Source organism: Carcharhinus amblyrhynchos, chromosome 13 (assembly GCF_965287045.1).
Source record: "Carcharhinus amblyrhynchos chromosome 13, sCarAmb.v2.hapA, whole genome shotgun sequence".
Taxonomy (NCBI): Eukaryota; Metazoa; Chordata; class Chondrichthyes; order Carcharhiniformes; family Carcharhinidae; genus Carcharhinus; species Carcharhinus amblyrhynchos.
Window position 1 is genome coordinate 24,986,875 of NC_137336.1, and position 18,057 is coordinate 25,004,931.

An 18,057-nucleotide genomic window follows, 5' to 3' on the forward strand; every position below is an offset into this window, starting at 1 on the left:
AGGACCCAAAGATATGTAGGTTAAATGGATTTGTCATATTAAATGTTGAGGATTATGGGGATAGTGCAGAGAGGTGGGCCTGGGTAGGAAGTTCTTTTAAAGAGTGGATGGGCTTTCTTCTGTGTGGAGCTTTATGGAAAGTGTACCTAAACAAGCAACTCAGAGATTTCCACAGTTAACTTAATTGCAGCGTTATTGTAAGCCAATTTGTGACTAAGAAAGAAACTTTCTGCACTGTAGGGATTCTATGATTCTAAATGGGCAATGAGTGCTTGAAGCAGATACAACAGGATGACTGTTGAAGGGAATTGATTTGGTCTCATTTAAATTTCAGAACAACATAATATTGGGCATGGCAGAGGGTGGCACAGTGTTTAACACTGCTGCCTCACAGCACCAGGGACCCAGATTTGATTCCTGACTTGAGTCACTGTCTGTGTGGAGTTTGCACATTCTCCACGTGTCTGCATGGGTTTCCTCCGGGTGCTCAGGTTTCTTCCCATAGTCTAAAGAATTGTGGCTTAGGTTGATTGGGCCTGCTAAAATTCTCACTCAATGTATCCAAACAGGTGCTGGAGTGTGGCGACGAGAGGATTTTCACGGTACTTTCATTGCAGTGTGAATGTAAGCCTAATAAATAAACGAATTTACTCTTTTTATTGTTAGAACAACTGGGTCACCTCCACATCCCTAAAAAAATATTTTTTGGGGAAAAAAAAACTTGTCGTCCTGTACCTATAATCAGTTTGTAATTTGACTTGGCAGAACTTATTCGTTTGTGACTCCAAAGTTTTCCCTGCCGTAAATGAATGAGAAACTGTCAGTGCTGGTGAACGAGTCGTTTATTAAAGGAATCCCTTTAGCATTGCTGCTGTATTCAAAGGTAATGTGAGATGGACTGGGCACTTTTGAGGACTGAAGGGTGGAGTTAACAATGCCAACGGATTCATATTTACAAATGGAAAGGATTGAAAGTTAATCGCTGATTTTGAAATGACACAAGGTTGTTTATTCCGTTCCGCCGTCCAAAAGTAAATTGCTGCAATTCATCAGAAGTTAATCGCTGTCGGTCTCTCCCCCCACTGTCACCAGCATGCGGGATTACCATGAAATCACCGCTTTCCTCGGAGAATGGGGACCCTACCAGAAAGCTGTCTTCTTCCTCCTCAGCCTCGTCGTCTTTCCAACGGGTTTCTGCGGAATGTCCATCGTTTTTGTCGGGGATATTCCAGAGCATCGCTGTGTAATTCCCGGGGATCTCAATCTGAGTGAAGCGTGGATCAATAGGACTATCCCTCTGGAACTGGAAAATGGCAAACTCCAGTACAGCAAATGCAGACGGTACCGGCTGGATGTGATCGTGAATCTTTCGCAGACATTTCCCGACCCAGATTCTCTCAATGTGTCTGAGCTAGAACAGGAGCCCTGTTTGGATGGTTGGGAGTACAGTAGGGATCAGTACATCTCCACCATTGTCAGCGAGGTAAGTGGCTGAAGGAACACAATCATTACACTGGCAGTAGGGACTCTGAGATTAGATGGTGAGAATAACTATAATATATGTCGATTTAAAATAAAAGATGCAGATATATTTCAATCCAAAGTGACCAGATAATGAGAGATGGATCTCTTTACATTGCATGGCCCAGAATCAGATGCACTTGAATGTTCTGTGTTTTGGGGTTTCCTGAGCAGTAGGGATTTTAATTTTAACTCTAATCTCTAACTGCTTTCCCTTTGTCATCAATCTTAGTGTTTTTACAGTCCCAGAAGATTGGTCTAATATCCTCTCATTAAAACGTTCCAACCCTAGCCTCGAATGGTTAACATCGGCACAGTTTGCAAAGCCTTCAAATTTCAATATGACCAGAGAGTTTAGATTTAGCTGGTGGATGTATAGAAAGATCTGCCGAGAGAAGTGGGGTTGGGGGTGGGGAAGAGAATGGGAACTCAACAAATTTATGGGCTGCATGGTAGCACAGTGGTTAGCAGTGCTGCTTCACAGCTCCAAAGTCCTGGGTTCGATCCCTGGCTTGGGTCACTGCCTGTGTGGAGTTTGCACATTCTCCTTGTATATGTGTGGGTTTCCTCTGTGTACTCTGGTTTCCTCCCACAGTCCAAAGATGTGCGGGTTCGGTTGATTGGCTGTGCTAAGAAATTGCCCCTTAGTGTCCAAGGATGCGTAGGTTAGAAGGATTAGTGGGTATAATATGTAGGGATATAGGGGTAGGGCCTGGGTGGGATTGTGTTTGGTGCAGACTCATAGGCTGAAGGGTCTTTTTCTGCACTGTAGGGTTCTATGGTTTAAGAAAGGGTTGTAAAAGTGGCCTGGACAAACATTTGGTGGAGGGATATGAGAGAAATGGTTTGGGAAGATATTTTATAGATATTGGGATCAATCACATTGGCTGGATGGAACAAAAATAAAAAATGCTGGAAAATCTCTGCAGGTTTGACAGCATCTGTGGAGGGAGAATAGAGTCAACGTTTTGAGTCTGGATGACCTCTGTCAGAGCAGAACTGCTGTGTTTATCCAGCATTTTCTGTTTTTGTGTCAGATTCCAGCATCATCAATATTTTGGGTTCACATTGACTGGAATGCCTTTTCCAATCCCATATATTTTTTATATTTTTATCAACTTTCTTTCCCCTCATCACCACGAACCGTTATTCCATTTTCTTGGTCTCCCTTGCCTCACTTTTTCTATCAGCAACATGCATTTGTAGCATGCACTCAATGGCAAATATACCGTGAATCTTATTCCGATTAAATGGCCAAGAAACTGAAGGGGAGAATGGAGCAGATGTTGTGGTGCTAACCACAGCAAAACTGACAGCAGTGTCTACTATCCCGTGTCTAATGCAAAAGTCCAGAAGTTGCTGTCAGTGATTCCATACTCCCTCATGGAAATACATTGCAGGCCCTTACATTTTGAATCATGTAAAAATCCTGGAACTGATTCACTGTCAAAATCCTTGCAAAAGTTACCTTTTGTTGAATGAGGTGTAACTGGGTTATACTTATAACAATGCAATCAGTTTCAAATTACTGCTGGATAGCTGCACTGTCCCTGAGAACTAATTTTAGATTTGTGGGATGCCATATTTCACATGTTTAGAAAATACCTTTCACATATTTTTCCTTGCAAGTGCTGTCTAAGATAATTGGTTAATCTTTGTTTTCAATAAATCAGGTTAATCTCTTTCCTAAATTATTGGTCTCTGTTATGCAAGCGAGTTGTATATAATGGAGGCAAAACATTAAGTTAAGTTATATAATGGTTCTTCAAGCACCAACCTTGTTTTCAATGGTGAAAAAGAATAGTAAGCTAGTGTCTGACTTTGAGGCAAGCTTCTAACTGTCAGCAACAGTAAGGTAGATTTCTCCTCATAGACACGTAGAACAGTTTCCACCACAATAAAATAAACACAGTAATGAATAAACTGTTTTGGAATGAAATGGCTTTGATGGTTCAGGGTGGAATTTTCCTGCCCTTCCCACCACGGGAATCATAGTGGGTGGGGGGGGTGGTGGGGAGGGTACAGATTATGCAACGGTCTGTTAACCTCGGACAGAAATTTCCAGCCTTGGGGTGAGTGCAGCCAGAAAATCCTGCCCTGTTGGGTAACTGTGCTAACCTGTGTATATTAGTAATGTACACACTTTCCTTTTCTTGTGAGCAGTTTGCTTATCACCCATTATGTTTTTCCCTCCCTCCCACCTACCCATCCATCATCCCCTGAAGGTGTCAATTTTACAATTTAAAGAGTTTTGGTCAGCTGACAATATTTCAACTAACCATTATTCGTCTGTAGGCATTGATCATGAGTAATGGTTACCATTGACCAGAAACAGAACTGGTCACCAGTAACTCACTTCTTGACTCCAAAAGTCTATCCACAATCTACAAAGCACAAGACTGAAGTGCAAATGGAATACTGTCCATTTGCCTGGATGAATGCTGCTCCAATAACACCCAAGAAACTCATCACCACTCAGGACAAAGCACCTGCTTTATTGGCATCTCTTCTACAAGCATTCAATCCCTTCACACCGATGAACAGTGGCAGCCGTGCGTATCATCTACAAGATATATGGCAGGAGCTCACCAAGAATCATTAGACAGCACCTTTGAAACTCACAGCCAGTACCATCTAGAAGGACAAGAGCATCAGACACATTGGAACACCTCTGCCTGGAAGTTTCCCTCCAAGTCACTAATTATCCTGACTTGGAAATATATCATTGTTGCTTCACTGTCACTCCCTCCCTAACAGCACTGTGGGTGTACCTATGCTACAGGGACTGCAGTGGTTCAAGAAGGTTGCCCAACTTCTTAAGGCAATAAATGCTGGTCTAGCTAGCATTGCCCACCTTCCTTGAATGATTTTTTTTAAAAGATGAGTGGTGTCACAACTGATGCTAGTTCTAATTTTAGCAACCATGAAGTGTACTGATCCAGACTGGTTAGCAGAATTAATTTTCTCCTCCCCATGGAATGGAGATCTATTATGATCAAACCTTTGTAGTATCTCAGGTAAAAATTATTGACAAGAGGCTGTGGAACAGGTATTGGTGTGTCAAAATCTTCCCAGCTCACAGGTTAAAGTTATGGAGGGAGAATCTGTGCTTAAAAATGTATGTTCTTTTCACTTCTCTTTTGAAATTTTTGCAACATAATAAGGTTGTCACCAAAGTTAAAAGGAACTGAAATGGCAGATGCAGCATGGAAATTAAATTAGCTGAATGAGAACAGAGGAGAATAACTGGCATTTAGCCTGGAGGAAGATATAGAGTTCCCCATGGGGTTAGTCCAAGGGCCACTGCATTACATGATGTATAATAATGCCTTGGACTTTGATACTCAGGACCCAGAAGCTGGACTTGCAGTGAGCAAGGAAGGGGACAGTGAGGGGTGGAGAAAGGAGGAACACAGGATGGTGGAATGAACAGACACATGGTAGATGACATTTAATGCCAGAAACTCTGGGCTAATATATTTGTGTAGGAGGAGGGGAGGCAATATGAGCTAAAGAGTTCAGTTTTAAATAGCATGCAGGAACTGAGGAATGCTGGGGGGAGTGTATAGAAATCATAGGCAGGGCAGGTTGAGAAAGAAGATAATAAATTATATGGGATCATGGGCTTTAAAAATAGAAGTGTAGAATGCAAAAGTAAGGGAATTACAATGAAGCTTCCTAAAATACTTGCTGAGCCGCATCTAGAAAATATATAGGATAAATATAGATGACCTGGAATCTATATCTCTGACTCCCCCAATCTTCCTGGAGCTGTATAAATTCTCTCTAAGAAAGCCAATTTAACAGTGTTAAATTTGTTCAACTAGATTCAGACAATATGAAAAAAATGTCATCGTTCTATCTTGGGAATTCAACATTTCCCTCAGCAGATCAAATATATTTAGGAAACCTTACAACAATATGGATTGTGTATTGCCTGTTAGAATTAGAAGTAATACGGGCAAGCGTATGCCTTTAGTTTGCCCTGAAGCACTTCCCTGCTAATGAATTACCTCTGGAATGTAAACATTGCCGCAACATAGATAAATGTGAGGGCAACATCCCACTGACAACAATAGAATGAACAACGAGATTGTCTTTCGTAATGTTTGTCGAGGAAAATAAATTGATTGAAAAGTCATTCTGTGCATCTCCAGATAGTGCGCTGAATGTTTTCTGTCTGTCCAAGGGCAGACAGTATCACAGTTGAAGAGCTTATCTCAGGCACAGCATTCCCTCAGTGTTGAACAGCTTACTTCAGCTCAGATTCGGTGCTCATGCACTTGAATAGGATGTGAACCACTGTCTTCTAAGTTAGAAGCATAACGACAGCCAATGAGCGGAGGCTAACGTGCTTGCAAGCATGATGAACCAAATAGGTGTTTCCTCATTTCCCAGTTCTTGGATCCAGTGCAGTAAAATGACTTGTCTGTAATTGTTCCCATATCGCATGTATAGAGCTTTTCATTTCTCTTTGCATTTCAGTGGGACTTGGTGTGTGATAATGGCTGGAAAGGGCCATTTCCCATGTCAATATTCTTCATAGGAGCGTTGACTGGTTCCATTATTTCTGGACAGTTATCAGACAGGTGAGCCGTTATCTTTATCAAATTCTGTCAGAAAGAATCTTCTAGTTTTAGCCCCAGAATTGTTTCCTCCTCTCCTTCCCATAGCCCCACTTTAATTCTGAGGATCATTCTCTTGGGTTACGGCTAATGACCTCTGACAGCTGTCTGCAACATCACTTCCACCAGCTGGCCTCCTCGTCTGTCCCCTCAGTTCATGCAAGAGTCAACGTTGGAATGCTGTGATGAGGCAGGCTGGTTGAAATGGTGCATGTGTCATTAAGTGATCATGCAAGCTTGTCAGTGGCCCAACTTGGAAATATCTCATTGGTCCTTCACAATCACTGGGTGAAAATCCTGGAATTTCTTCCCTAACGGCATGGTGGGTCAACTCACAGTACATCGACTGCAGTGATTCAAGGAGGCAGCTCACCACCACCTTCTTAAGAGAAATTAGGGCTGGAGATTATACGCCAGCCAGCCAGCAATACCCATGCCCCATGATTAATAAAAGAAAAAAGCTGTCGTCTTTGCTACTGACTTCTTACTCCACCACATCAAGTATATACCCTAATTTAGTTAGGGTTATTATTGGTATGTATTTTAAAATTATTTCACATTTTCCAATTGATTTTATGCTGGATACATATGGGGGAAGAGATAATAAATTGAGTGGTAAAGGTGAAAAAAGTGACTGGCTGCATGTCAAGGGCACAAATCTGAGCTCTCTGGCGCCCCTGGTGTTGGTGCTGTGGGATCTTGGAGAAGCTGTAAATGGACAGTCAATCCACTTCTGCTATTCCCCATACAAATCACCAGGCTTCTGTTAGGACCAGGATAGGAGGGGTGCACTGAGGTTCTAAGAGAGGGTTAAAACAACCAAAGCTAACCAACGAAATTAAGGAGTGCACGAAGTTGAAAGACAAAGCATTTAAGGAAGGAAAAGTTAGTGATAGCCCCAGAGACTGGGATAAATTCAGAATTCAGCAAAGGAGGGCTAAAAAGATAACAACAAAGAGAGAGTAAATAAGTTACAATGGCAAACTAATGAGAAATATAAAAAATGTCAATAAGAGCTTCTTTAAATATTCAAAAAAAAAGGGGGAGAGAGAGAGAGGTCAAAATGACCATAGGCCTTTTAGAAAATGAATCTGGAGAGATGGTTATGGGGAACCTCAATGTTGCCCTTGAAAGCATGCAGAGTGACTGAGCATTTGCTAAGTGATGATGCTTCTTCATGCCATGTGAGACACGGGAGGAAGAGGGGATCAGGATGTTGAATTCAATGATCAGACATGATCAAAATGAATGGTGGAGCAGGCTCGAAGGACCAAATGGCCTACTCCTAATTTCAATGCTTCATGTCTGCTCTTGTTCACATCTTTCACGCTAAGGATGCAATGGTTGGACACGAGACTGTTTCTGGAGTCGGAAAGCAGAAAGAGCAAGATCGGAGTGACAACAAGTGGATTGATTCCCAGAAGGAGAAAGCAGTTCGGGCCAGCGTTCTTATCGTTCCATTCTTACTGATTTTTCCGTCTTGGGTTGGAAAATGAGAGGGTCCACGGTCACGCCATCTGCTGCTTGTCTTCATGCCAGATTGTAGAATGAGGTTCAGGTGGGAGTTGAGAACATGAACAAGGCAGGAATATATCATCATCATCCTGATGTTCTCAGCAATGCTGATTACAATGGCCCAATAACTTGCAGCAAAATCTCCTAAGAGAGCTCTGGAGACATCATTCAACTGAACATGAAATCAAATCCCGCCAAGCTGGAGTTTGAGATAAAATTTAAAAATATGGGAACAAAAAGCTGGTATCAGTGAACTGTTAAACTACTCTTAAAATATGCCTAATGCATTTAAAGTAAAGAAAATTTGTCTTTTAGTCACAAATAAGGCTTACATGAACACTGCAATGAAGTTACTGTGAAATTCCCCTAGTTACCACACTCTGGCACCTGTTTGAGTCAATACACCCTAATCAGCACATCTTTCAGACTGTGGGAGAAAACCAGAGCACCCAGAGGTAACCCATGCAGACACGGGGAGGACATGCAAACTCCACAGAGATAGTGACCCAAGCCAGGAATTGAACCCAGGTCCCTGGCACTGTGAGGCAGCAATGCTAACCACTGTGCCACCATGCCATCCCATTACTATCCTTTGGGGAAGGAATCCTGCCATTCCTACCTGATTTGGTTCTCCACTAGCACCAGTCTTTCTTCTTAAGTGGTGTAATAAGCCATTCAGTTGTGTTAAGTTGTAATTCAGGATAACTAGGAATAGATAATAAATAATGGCAATATCGGGACAACGCATTTTTTTTTTACAAACAACCTTTGGGACACACCAAGGATGTCTGCCTGTCAGAGTGTCTGAAAAGTCCATCAAAAAAGTGACTGACAATGGATTAGGTCAATGCAAAAAGTTGTTGTTAGGTCTGCTTTGTAAGGAGATGCTGAGCATTTTTTTTTAGTGCAAATCCTTTCCCTCAGGTTGCAAGCTAGAACTCCCTCTCTCAGGTCATTCTCATCTTCACTTCGGTAGGATCTCACCAAATGCATCTTTGCTGATCTTATTCTGGTGAAAAAGATGCCAAACCTTTTTCCAGGTCGCTGTTTGAACCTTATTTTTATGTATCACTGCATTTTCCGATATTCATTCCAGCGATAGGAGATAACCTGGCTGATCAGCCAATGCACCCAGCACTTTGGTGTGTATGAATATTCAGCACTGTCTTGTATACCAGCCCATTAATGCTTACATCTGCTGAAATACTTGTCTTCCCACATGCCCACTGGTGAGTTGGCAATCAAACCATCCTTCTACCTTGGTGACTCACCATGGTCAGATCCCAGCTCTGTGCTCCCCTCCAAGGTAGGTGCAGTGTCAGTTTCTAACCTGGTGGCCATGACTGTCTAAGAAATGGGACCTCTTCATTGACACTATGCTGTTGCTTTTGGTCTCTCGCTTTCAGGGCTAGAGCTGTGGAAACTCCTAACCCCACTAATAGTTTTGTTCAGAGGCAATCAGAGGTTAAACCCCTAACAAGACACTGTGCAGTCCCAGATATAAGACTGTGCGCTTGCATATTCTGTATCCTAACTTAATTTCTAAACCAAATTCATGGCAGTTGAGTGCCAGCGGGATCATCGATTCTTGATTCCTATGTTGTTTGATGTAAATCTAGACATAAGTGGATACGTCTGTCTTAAATTTGATTGCTATGTAGCTGACAGAAGATAGGTATGGCATGTACACCAGTTTGTATGTACATTTTTGTACAAATGTGACTTGGCATGTACATGATCAGATGCGTGAGTTTCCAATTATGTTAGTACATCTGCAATGGATTTAGATGAAGTATTATTTGCTTCTGGTTTGCAGGTTTGGGAGGAAGATCATTCTGTTTGGAACTATGGCTGTAGAGACTGGATTCGGCCTACTCCAAGTGTTCTCTCCAAACTGGGAAATATTCTGCATTCTGAATTTCCTTATGGGTCTTGGACAGATCTCAAACTTTGTGGCTGCTTTTGTTCTTGGTAAGCATCAACACCATTCCATAGTTTTATTTGGTGCTTTTCTTACTATCTTTGCTGATTCTGTCACTCAGTGTGACACTTAGTTCTGGTCATTGCATGTGGAGCCCAGAAATCTGGGAGGAGACCCAGGGAATTTTGGAAGCTAGCTTTCTCTTCCCAATATATTTCTGTGCAAAATTGGTCAAAATGGTTCTGAAATGTGACAGACAGCAAGGATGTTCCTGCTGGGAGTGTAAACCAGAGGTTGGTGAATGGCAGAAAACATCAGAAAAAATAAAGCATCAGCTAAAATTCAGAAAATTTGGTTTGGACAGAATAAGCATAAGGGGGAGAATCCTAATATTACAAATCAGACACCTGGAAATCCTTGGAACATGGACACACTACGTCCTGTCTTTGACCCTGTCTTGTGAATACCTGAAGTTATCACAAATATTTACTGTTTTGCACCTTTCTTTCAATTTAGGGTGGCACAGTGGTTCGCACCGCTGCCTCACAGCACCAGAGACATGGGTTCAATTCCTAGCTTGGGTCACTGTCTGTGTGGAGTTTGCACATTCTCCCTGTGTGGGGATGCTCCGGTTTCCTCCCACAGTCCAAAAATGTGCAGGTTAGGTGGATTGGCCATGCTCAATTGCCCCTTAGTGTCAGGGGGACTAGCTAGGGTAAATGCATGGGTTGTGGGGATAGGGCCTGGGTGGCATTGTGGTTGGTGAAGACTTGATGGGCTAAATGGCCTCCTTCTGCACTGTAGGATTCTATGATTTTATTAATTGTTTTGCTTTTATCTCGTATGTATTATCTGACAGGGCTGTTTTGCCCTGGAACATTTTACTTTTGTTATCCTTAGGCACATGTATCAACTATTTCTGCAGATCTCTTTTGGAGGTGCTAATCTATCATTTTACATATCTTTGCATTTTCCAATGCAAAGATAGGAAGTTATCTAGATAATCAGCCAACGCACCCATCAATTTGGCATTAATGTCCATTCAGTACTGTGCTATATGCCAACCCATTGATGTTTACATCTGAGTCCTCTGCTGAAACACTATTCTCCCCTCAAGTAGGTGCAGTGTCAACGTCTAATCTGATGGTGGTGACTGTCTGCTTAAGAGATGGAGTCTCTTCATCAGAGCAGGCACGGTGGCGCAGTTGTTAGCACTGCTGCCTTAGAGCGCCAGGGAACTGGGTTCAATTCTGGCCTTGGGTCACTATCTGTGTGCAGTTTGCATCTTCTCTTTGTGTCTGCATGAGTGTTCTCTGGGTGCTCTGATTTACTCCCACAGTCCAAAGGTGTGTGGGTTAGGTTGATTGACCATGCAAAATTGCCCTTAGTGTCAGGGGGATTAGGAGGGTAAATATGTATGATTAAGGGGATAGGGCCAGGTGGAACTGTTGTTGGTGCAGGGTTGATGGGCTGAATGGCCTCATTCTGCACTGTAGGGATTCTATGATTTGGCAATAAAATAGATGAGGAAATTGCCTTAACCTGGTTATTCTCTTCTTACAGGATCAGAACTTCTTGGGAAATCCATTCGAATTAGTTTCTCCACATTGGGAGTTTGCATTTCTTACGCATGTGGTTACACGTTCCTCCCTTTGGTTGCATACTTCATACGAAACTGGCGGATGTTGCTTTTGGCCCTGTCTCTCATTGGCGTGCTGTATATTCCTTTGTGGTGGTAGGTAGGATCCAGAACCTCAGTGGGTAATAATTTTAATTGCTGTTAACTTCTGCCAGTGATTCCAATGAAGGTGAAAACAAATGAGAACAGGATGGAGTTCAGAATTAAAAGGTATTCAAAATGTGGAGTGATATCTCCTTAATTGTGACAAGAGATTTAAAGTTGGGTAGCGATAATTGTCATTGCACTGCCCAGAGGCTAATTGAGTGGATATCCAGCCCATTATAATACTGTCCAATTTTTCTAGATTAAACTAAAGGGTTGAAAACTAGGTGGCTTCCACAATGGGATTCCTGCCCAAGGGTTGGTGGTGATCATTAACTCAAGTGAGTTGCAGCTCATGTAATGATATTTGGATTGTCAGTGTGTTACAGCAATATCCATTCAGTTCAGTGGTTGACTCTGGATGATCAATGTATTAAAAACCTTTCTTTCAATGGGTCTTCTCAAGAAGAGAAAGCACTGTGGTGATACAACAAATACAATGAATGGCATTCTCAGTGTGAGGAAGGGACTTTGTCTCTGCAAGAATTGAGCAGTGGTCATTCCTGCCATTATTCTCATTCAAAGATGTAGCACTGCTGCCTCACAGCGCCAGGGACCTGGGATTCAATTTCAGCGTTGGGTGACTGTCTGTGTGGGTTTGCATGTTCTCCCCATGTCTGCATGGATTTCCTTTGAGTGCTCCAGTTTTCTTCCACAGTCCAAAGATTGCAGGTTAGGTGGATTGGCCATGCTAAATTGTCCTTTATTGTCTCAAAATTTATAGGTTAGGAGGATAAGCAGGGTAAAATGTGTAGGACTATTATGATAGGGCCTGGGTAAGAGTTGGCGCAAACATAATGGGCCAAATGGCCTCCTTCTGCACTGTAGGAATTCCAGTATCCAAAACAAGCAGAAATATGTTTGGCAAGCTTGTATTCAGTGTCTCTTTCTGTCATGTTTGTTGTGAAATGTTTTAATCAAAGTAATTTTAAGACAGTATTAATATCATAAAATTAAAACAAAACTCACAAATAGTTGATAAGATTTTTTGCAGCTTTGCAACATTTTCTCTACGTAGTTGTGGAAATGTGGCAGAAAATGAGAGCTGGAACTGTTGCAGAGAAAAGACATTTTCAAGACAGGAGAAGAAACGGAGAAGCAAAATCAGAAGTGAAGAGATCCAAGACCAAAATGAGCAATGAAGAAAGGAAAAATGACAAAGATAAATGAAAGGAGTGAAACAAGAAACAGGTGTGAAGGAGTGAAAAATAGAAGTCAGGATTGGATTTAAGAAAACGTAGCGGAAGCAGAATTAGAAATGGAGTGAAAAGCAGAAAAAAAAACAAAAAGGAGGACAGAGAATAAGAGGTGAAGGATTGTGGAAGTTAGTGTAGAGAGGAAGAATAGCAGAGATGTAAAAAGAGAGCGGAATAACGATGGAGGAGGGAGAAACATTTGGCTGTATAATCTTTGCGGTCCCAAGTTGAATGAATTACAGATCAATGTTAATGGAAAAGGTCTTCCTATGTATGTTGACCCAATATTAGACCATGTTTATGAAATGAATGCAGATAAAGAGAAACAGAGTTAAGTGAAAAGGAAAGTAATTAAGCAGAATTCATGAAAATGGAAGAGTGAAGCAGTCACAAATGGAAAGATACTATGGGAGTGATCTCGAGCCTGCACTCTGTCTGCAAGATTGGCAACGGGAGTTCAAGATCTGACGAACCCTGGAAACTGCAATTTCTGACTTACACCACCCCTCACCAGTGACTTAATCAGGTGCAGGCCCACAATGGATGAGAACTTGATTTACATCCATTTAAATATATTACAATATTATTAAATCCCCCACCCCCCTCCAGATCTTCCCCCTTCACTAAATGTTCGTATCTCGCTGATGTGATGTCACGTTTGTGATTATTGATTCAACCACTCCATCTTTGATTAATTTTTCAAGTTCTGTTTCAACCTTTGTCTTGATAAAATAAGGCTTTTCAGCATTTTGGGTTGCTGACAGGTTTTATCTTAAGTCATGCTTTGACCCTGGTCATTTCCCCTAATGTATTTTCAAATACCTTCTTGTATTTTTCAAACAATTTCTGTGATGTGTTCTTTCCATCAACCAGTTGGTTAATTGTTTGCCAATTTAATTTGATTTTGTTTCACCACGCTCTTTTGAAAAGTGCTGCAAAATTTCCTTTCTCAACATGTAATGGCAATTTTAGAGATTGACCATTTGTTTCAACTTGCACAATGATAGAAACCTTCTCTGGAACCACTTCTTCCATGTAAATTCTCAGGATTACGTTAGATGGCTTTAATGGTACATTCTTGAACGTTTGTTGATGTCAATTCTCAGAGATAAGAGATCCAGCAGTTCTTGTATCTACTTCCATTTAAATTTCATTCCTCTTCAGTTTTGGATAGACTCAAAATCCTTGTGTTTTGCCTTATATCGATATTACACCTGCGTTTTAGTTCTTTACTCTCTGTAGGCATTGTGTCTTTCTGAGAATCTTCATTATCTTTGATTATTCAATAGAATCTTTTGTGCCGAATTGGATGCATCTTTGCATTAACCCTTCCCCGAGGTTTGAGAATTCTGTTTGATCAAAAACATCTTTGTTACATGTCCTTTCTCGTCACAATGATGACTTTTGTTTTCACAACACCAAGAGTCCTTTGGAGAATTTCTGACTTGGCCACGCCTATGGCATGTTTCTGTGTGGAGAGGTATTTGTTTCTCAGCATTCATCTTGCATATTTTGGCATCAGCGTTAATTTAAGAAGCGTCTTTAATGGCCAATTCCATGGACACTGCAATCTCAACAGCAAGTTTTAGTGTTAAAAGAAGTTTGGTGTCTTTGAATTGTTTTATTTCAAAGTCCACTAACAAGTCTGGCTCACAGAGTATCTTCAGGTTGTGCCAAACTCACAACTTTTCACTGATTTCCATTATACAGCTAGAAATATTGGAACATTTTCACCTTCTGCTTGACTCCATAAATTAAATCTGAATCTCTCCGCTACGATTAAATGCTTGGGCGAGAAGTATTCTTCAAGGGTCTCAGTCAATTCCTTGTACATTTCTATAAAAGGCATTGACAGGATGTCAAGACTTTGTAATAGAGTGAAGGTTTTGCGCCTTATTACACTCAAGAGAATTGCTCCTTAATTTTGTCTGCTATCCTGTTTGCAGCAAGTTAATATTGAAATCTCTCTTCATAGGTACTCCATGATTTTGCATTCTCATCATATGGTTCCTTTTCCCACAATTGCAGTTACCAGTTGCTGAGTTACAGTATTCCCAGGGTCGTGGTCGAGTAAAAAAAAAAGGGATGGTCCGGTGTGCTTTTATCAAGTTTAGAATTTAAAGTTCACCCTTGAGGAAGGCTAAAAACCCTTTTCACAACAGTCAGATTTATCGCACTTCAACCAACGCTGGAATGGGCTCCTTGACCCGAGGTCCAGGTCTGAATTGTTTCTTCTGACTGTTTTTTGCTGGAAAAACGTCCTGATCATCAATTTTATCTTTTACTGTGGTGTACTAAATTGGCCAGCTCACTTTAACAGTAAAGATAAAGGAGTGAAAAGGTTCCCACACAGTGGGTTACTTAGCTAGTTAGCAGAGCTTCATTAGATGGGCCTTGCTTGTTTGCAGTCCAAGATGCAAACGAGGGAAAATCTCCAAAATGCTTCAGGTGACGTCACCACATAATCATGTGACACATTGCAGAGATGCATTGGTTTACGATACATTACACAGAATTTCTTCACCGTCATTGGGTCACATTATTGGACATTGTCTATACAGAATGCAGAAGGAAAAATCTGGGGAGAGTTGCATGTTTATAACAGAATGTACCTAATTTTCCTTCCACTAAACTAATGGAATTTGACCAAAATGTTGTATCGCCTGTACCATCGATAAATACCTGCTAATTTTGGACGGTGTCCCACCCTGATATTGACCGGAATTTTACTATCCCGCCCTACACAGGAATCGTAGCAGGCAAGGGGCAGACCATGGAAAGGTCTGTTGACCTCGGACGGGATTTTACAGTTTCGGGACGAGCAAGACCGTAAAATCCCACCTGTGGTGTTTAGTGAATGGCGACCTAAAGAAAAGTAATAAATTGGGATAGGTTTTTGTCTTCATCGCCACACCCTATGAAGCAAAAGTTGAATGAAAAATCTGGAGAGAGAGCGAGATTTCTTACATAACACATTGAATTTTAATTCCATTTCCGAAGCCACTCCTTTGAATTAAATATCAAGATTTGCCATTAAGAAGTATTTAAATATTATTAGTTACTTTTTGTATCTTCAGTCTTCATTATTTAAAACAAAATACTTTAAATCCCAGGTTTATTCCTGAATCTCCACGCTGGCTGATGTTAAAGGGAAGGGCACAAGAGGCTGAAGCAATACTCCGACACATTGCAAAGAAAAATGGTGTCACTCCGCCAGCGGTGCTATTCAATGATTGTGAGGTACTGGCACACAATATTGTATTTATTTCCCATATGATCCTTCAACCCTTTAATATAGGTCTGCTATTTAATTACCAATTTTCCCATCCTTCAACTGGACCAGTTTTGTAGGCCACAGGAGTGGTCTCTTTCTCAATACACAATAATGGGTGCTTGGTAATGTTCAGCTGAATTATTACATTGGCGACAAGAAATGTGTTTTTTTTGCCATCTTCCTCCTCCAAAAAGAACCTCCATAAGTCAAAATTCTTCTCCAGTCAGAAAAAGCCATTATGCCCCTTTTTGGGAACTTGAAGCCTGTAACAGGAACTATAGGGAGAATCAGGCAGCAATGTCTTCCAACTAGTGGGAGGGACCCCATGTAATCAGTCCTCAGTGGAAAAGAGCTTGTATAAACCAAGTGTTAAAGGGCAACAAAGGAGCCCTAAAGGAGACCTATCAGTCAAGGAGTGGATTGTAGCCTTCAACAGCATTAGAGAACATATTCCAGAAATGTGAAATTGCCAGACAATGGATTATTGCAAGCACTTGTCAAAGGAGACAGCCCAGGCGATGTTTCAGGAACAGGCAAAATATGTATTGCCTGGTTTTTTAAAAAAAAAGGCTAAGGCTGTACCTGCCATACCATACAGGCATCCTGTTCTTCAGAAACATGACAACTGAATCATATCATGACGACAAAAGTTGCCCTAATAATGGTAGAATTACTGATGACTATCCCTTGAAGATGGAGGTGGACATGGGAGTTGCAGTCTCCGTTATTGACAACAAATATATGAGCATCTCAATTCCTGAGGTTGGAAGATATGAAGGCCAGGTTAGCCATCTACATGGGGAAACCTTTATGCATAAAAGGCGCTGCAATGGTCCCAATAACTTACAGTCGGCAATCAGTTTGTTGCCTACTCATGCTTGTCCGAGTCTGCAGGCCAAGTTTTGTGTGGAGAGATTGTGTCTAGCAGATCCGGCTGAACTGTTTGGAGATCTTCAGGCTAGATGTGGGGGGACTGTATGACATTGCTAGCAGATATCCTGGCATTTTCCATGAAGGATTCGGAAAATAAAAGAGCTAAGGCCAAGATCTACATTGACAAGAAAACATGATGATCCTGCCTATTGCCTCCATTTAGATCCAGGGCTGGGCCTTGTTATTGATGGCCTATGAATATCTTCAAGGACACCACCTTGAAACCCAGATAGCTAATGATGCACTGAGTCACCACCCATTGCCCACAAGCTGGGCTCCTTATCTGCATTGGATGAAGTCAGGACGACCCTGAATATCTTGGAGAATCTGCCGTTGTCAACAAGGCAGATCAAAGTCTGGACTCCAAAAGATCCAATCCTATCGCAAAAACCCAGCCTGCAGGTGCAGCAGGTGGTCAGGAAGGCGAATGGGATGCTGGCCTTCATAGCGAGGGGGTTTGAATATAAAAGTAGGGAGGTCTTGCTGCAGCTGTATAGGGCATTGGTGAGGCCGCAGCTGGAGTACTGTGTGCAGTTTTGGGCGCCGCACCTGCGCAAGGATATTTTGGCCTTGGAGGGAGTGCAGAGGAGGTTTACTAGGCTGATACCGGAGTTGAGGGGGTTGAGCTATGAGGAGAGGCTGAATAAACTAGGCTTGTACTCGTTAGAGTTTAGAAGAATGAGGGGAGATCTCATTGAGACGTATAAGATGATGAATGGGATGGATAGGATAGAGGTGGAAAGACTCTTCCCGCTCAAAAAAGACAATAGGACTAGGGGGCACAGCCTCAAGATAAAGGGGGGACAGTTCAGAACGGAGTTGAGGAGGAACTTCTTCACTCAAAGGGTGGTGAATCTCTGGAATTCTCTGCCCGTTGAAGTGGTGGAGGCTGCCTCGCTAAATATTTTTAAGAAGCGGGTTGATGGGTTTTTGATAAGAGAGGGGATTAAGGGTTATGGGGAGAGGGCGGGAAAGTGGAACTGAGCCACGACAGATCAGCCATGATCTTATTGAATGGCGGGGCAGGCTCGAAGGGCCAGATGGCCTACTCCTGCTCCTATTTCTTATGTTCTTATGTTCTTATGTTCTATCGAAAATAAGACATGTCATCCTGCACAGGGGATTCCAAGAAACAACCTTTTGAAGAAAGGAAATCTTATCTCATTAAGAAAGATGAGTTAGATGGTGTTGAGGCCAGGATTATTCTTCAGGGAGTCTCAAGTAATTGTTCTAACCCAAAATAACATCCAATATTAATGGAATGGCACATTGGCACAGTGGGTATCACA

The 18,057-nt window shown here is 41.8% G+C and overlaps 1 protein-coding gene across 1 annotated transcript in view; it reads left to right on the plus strand.

Moving 5' to 3' along the window:
- The first annotated feature begins 1,093 nt into the window (after positions 1-1,093).
- The window catches only part of LOC145351476 (organic cation/carnitine transporter 2-like), a 30,122-nt gene continuing 13,158 nt past the window's right edge, over positions 1,094-18,057 (plus strand). The window contains exons 1-5 of the mRNA XM_080201070.1: positions 1,094-1,483; positions 6,007-6,110; positions 9,478-9,632; positions 11,146-11,317; positions 15,675-15,801. Of these exons, the coding sequence (XP_080057196.1) occupies positions 1,094-1,483; positions 6,007-6,110; positions 9,478-9,632; positions 11,146-11,317; positions 15,675-15,801 (948 nt within the window). The remainder of the gene's footprint in view (positions 1,484-6,006; positions 6,111-9,477; positions 9,633-11,145; positions 11,318-15,674; positions 15,802-18,057) is intronic.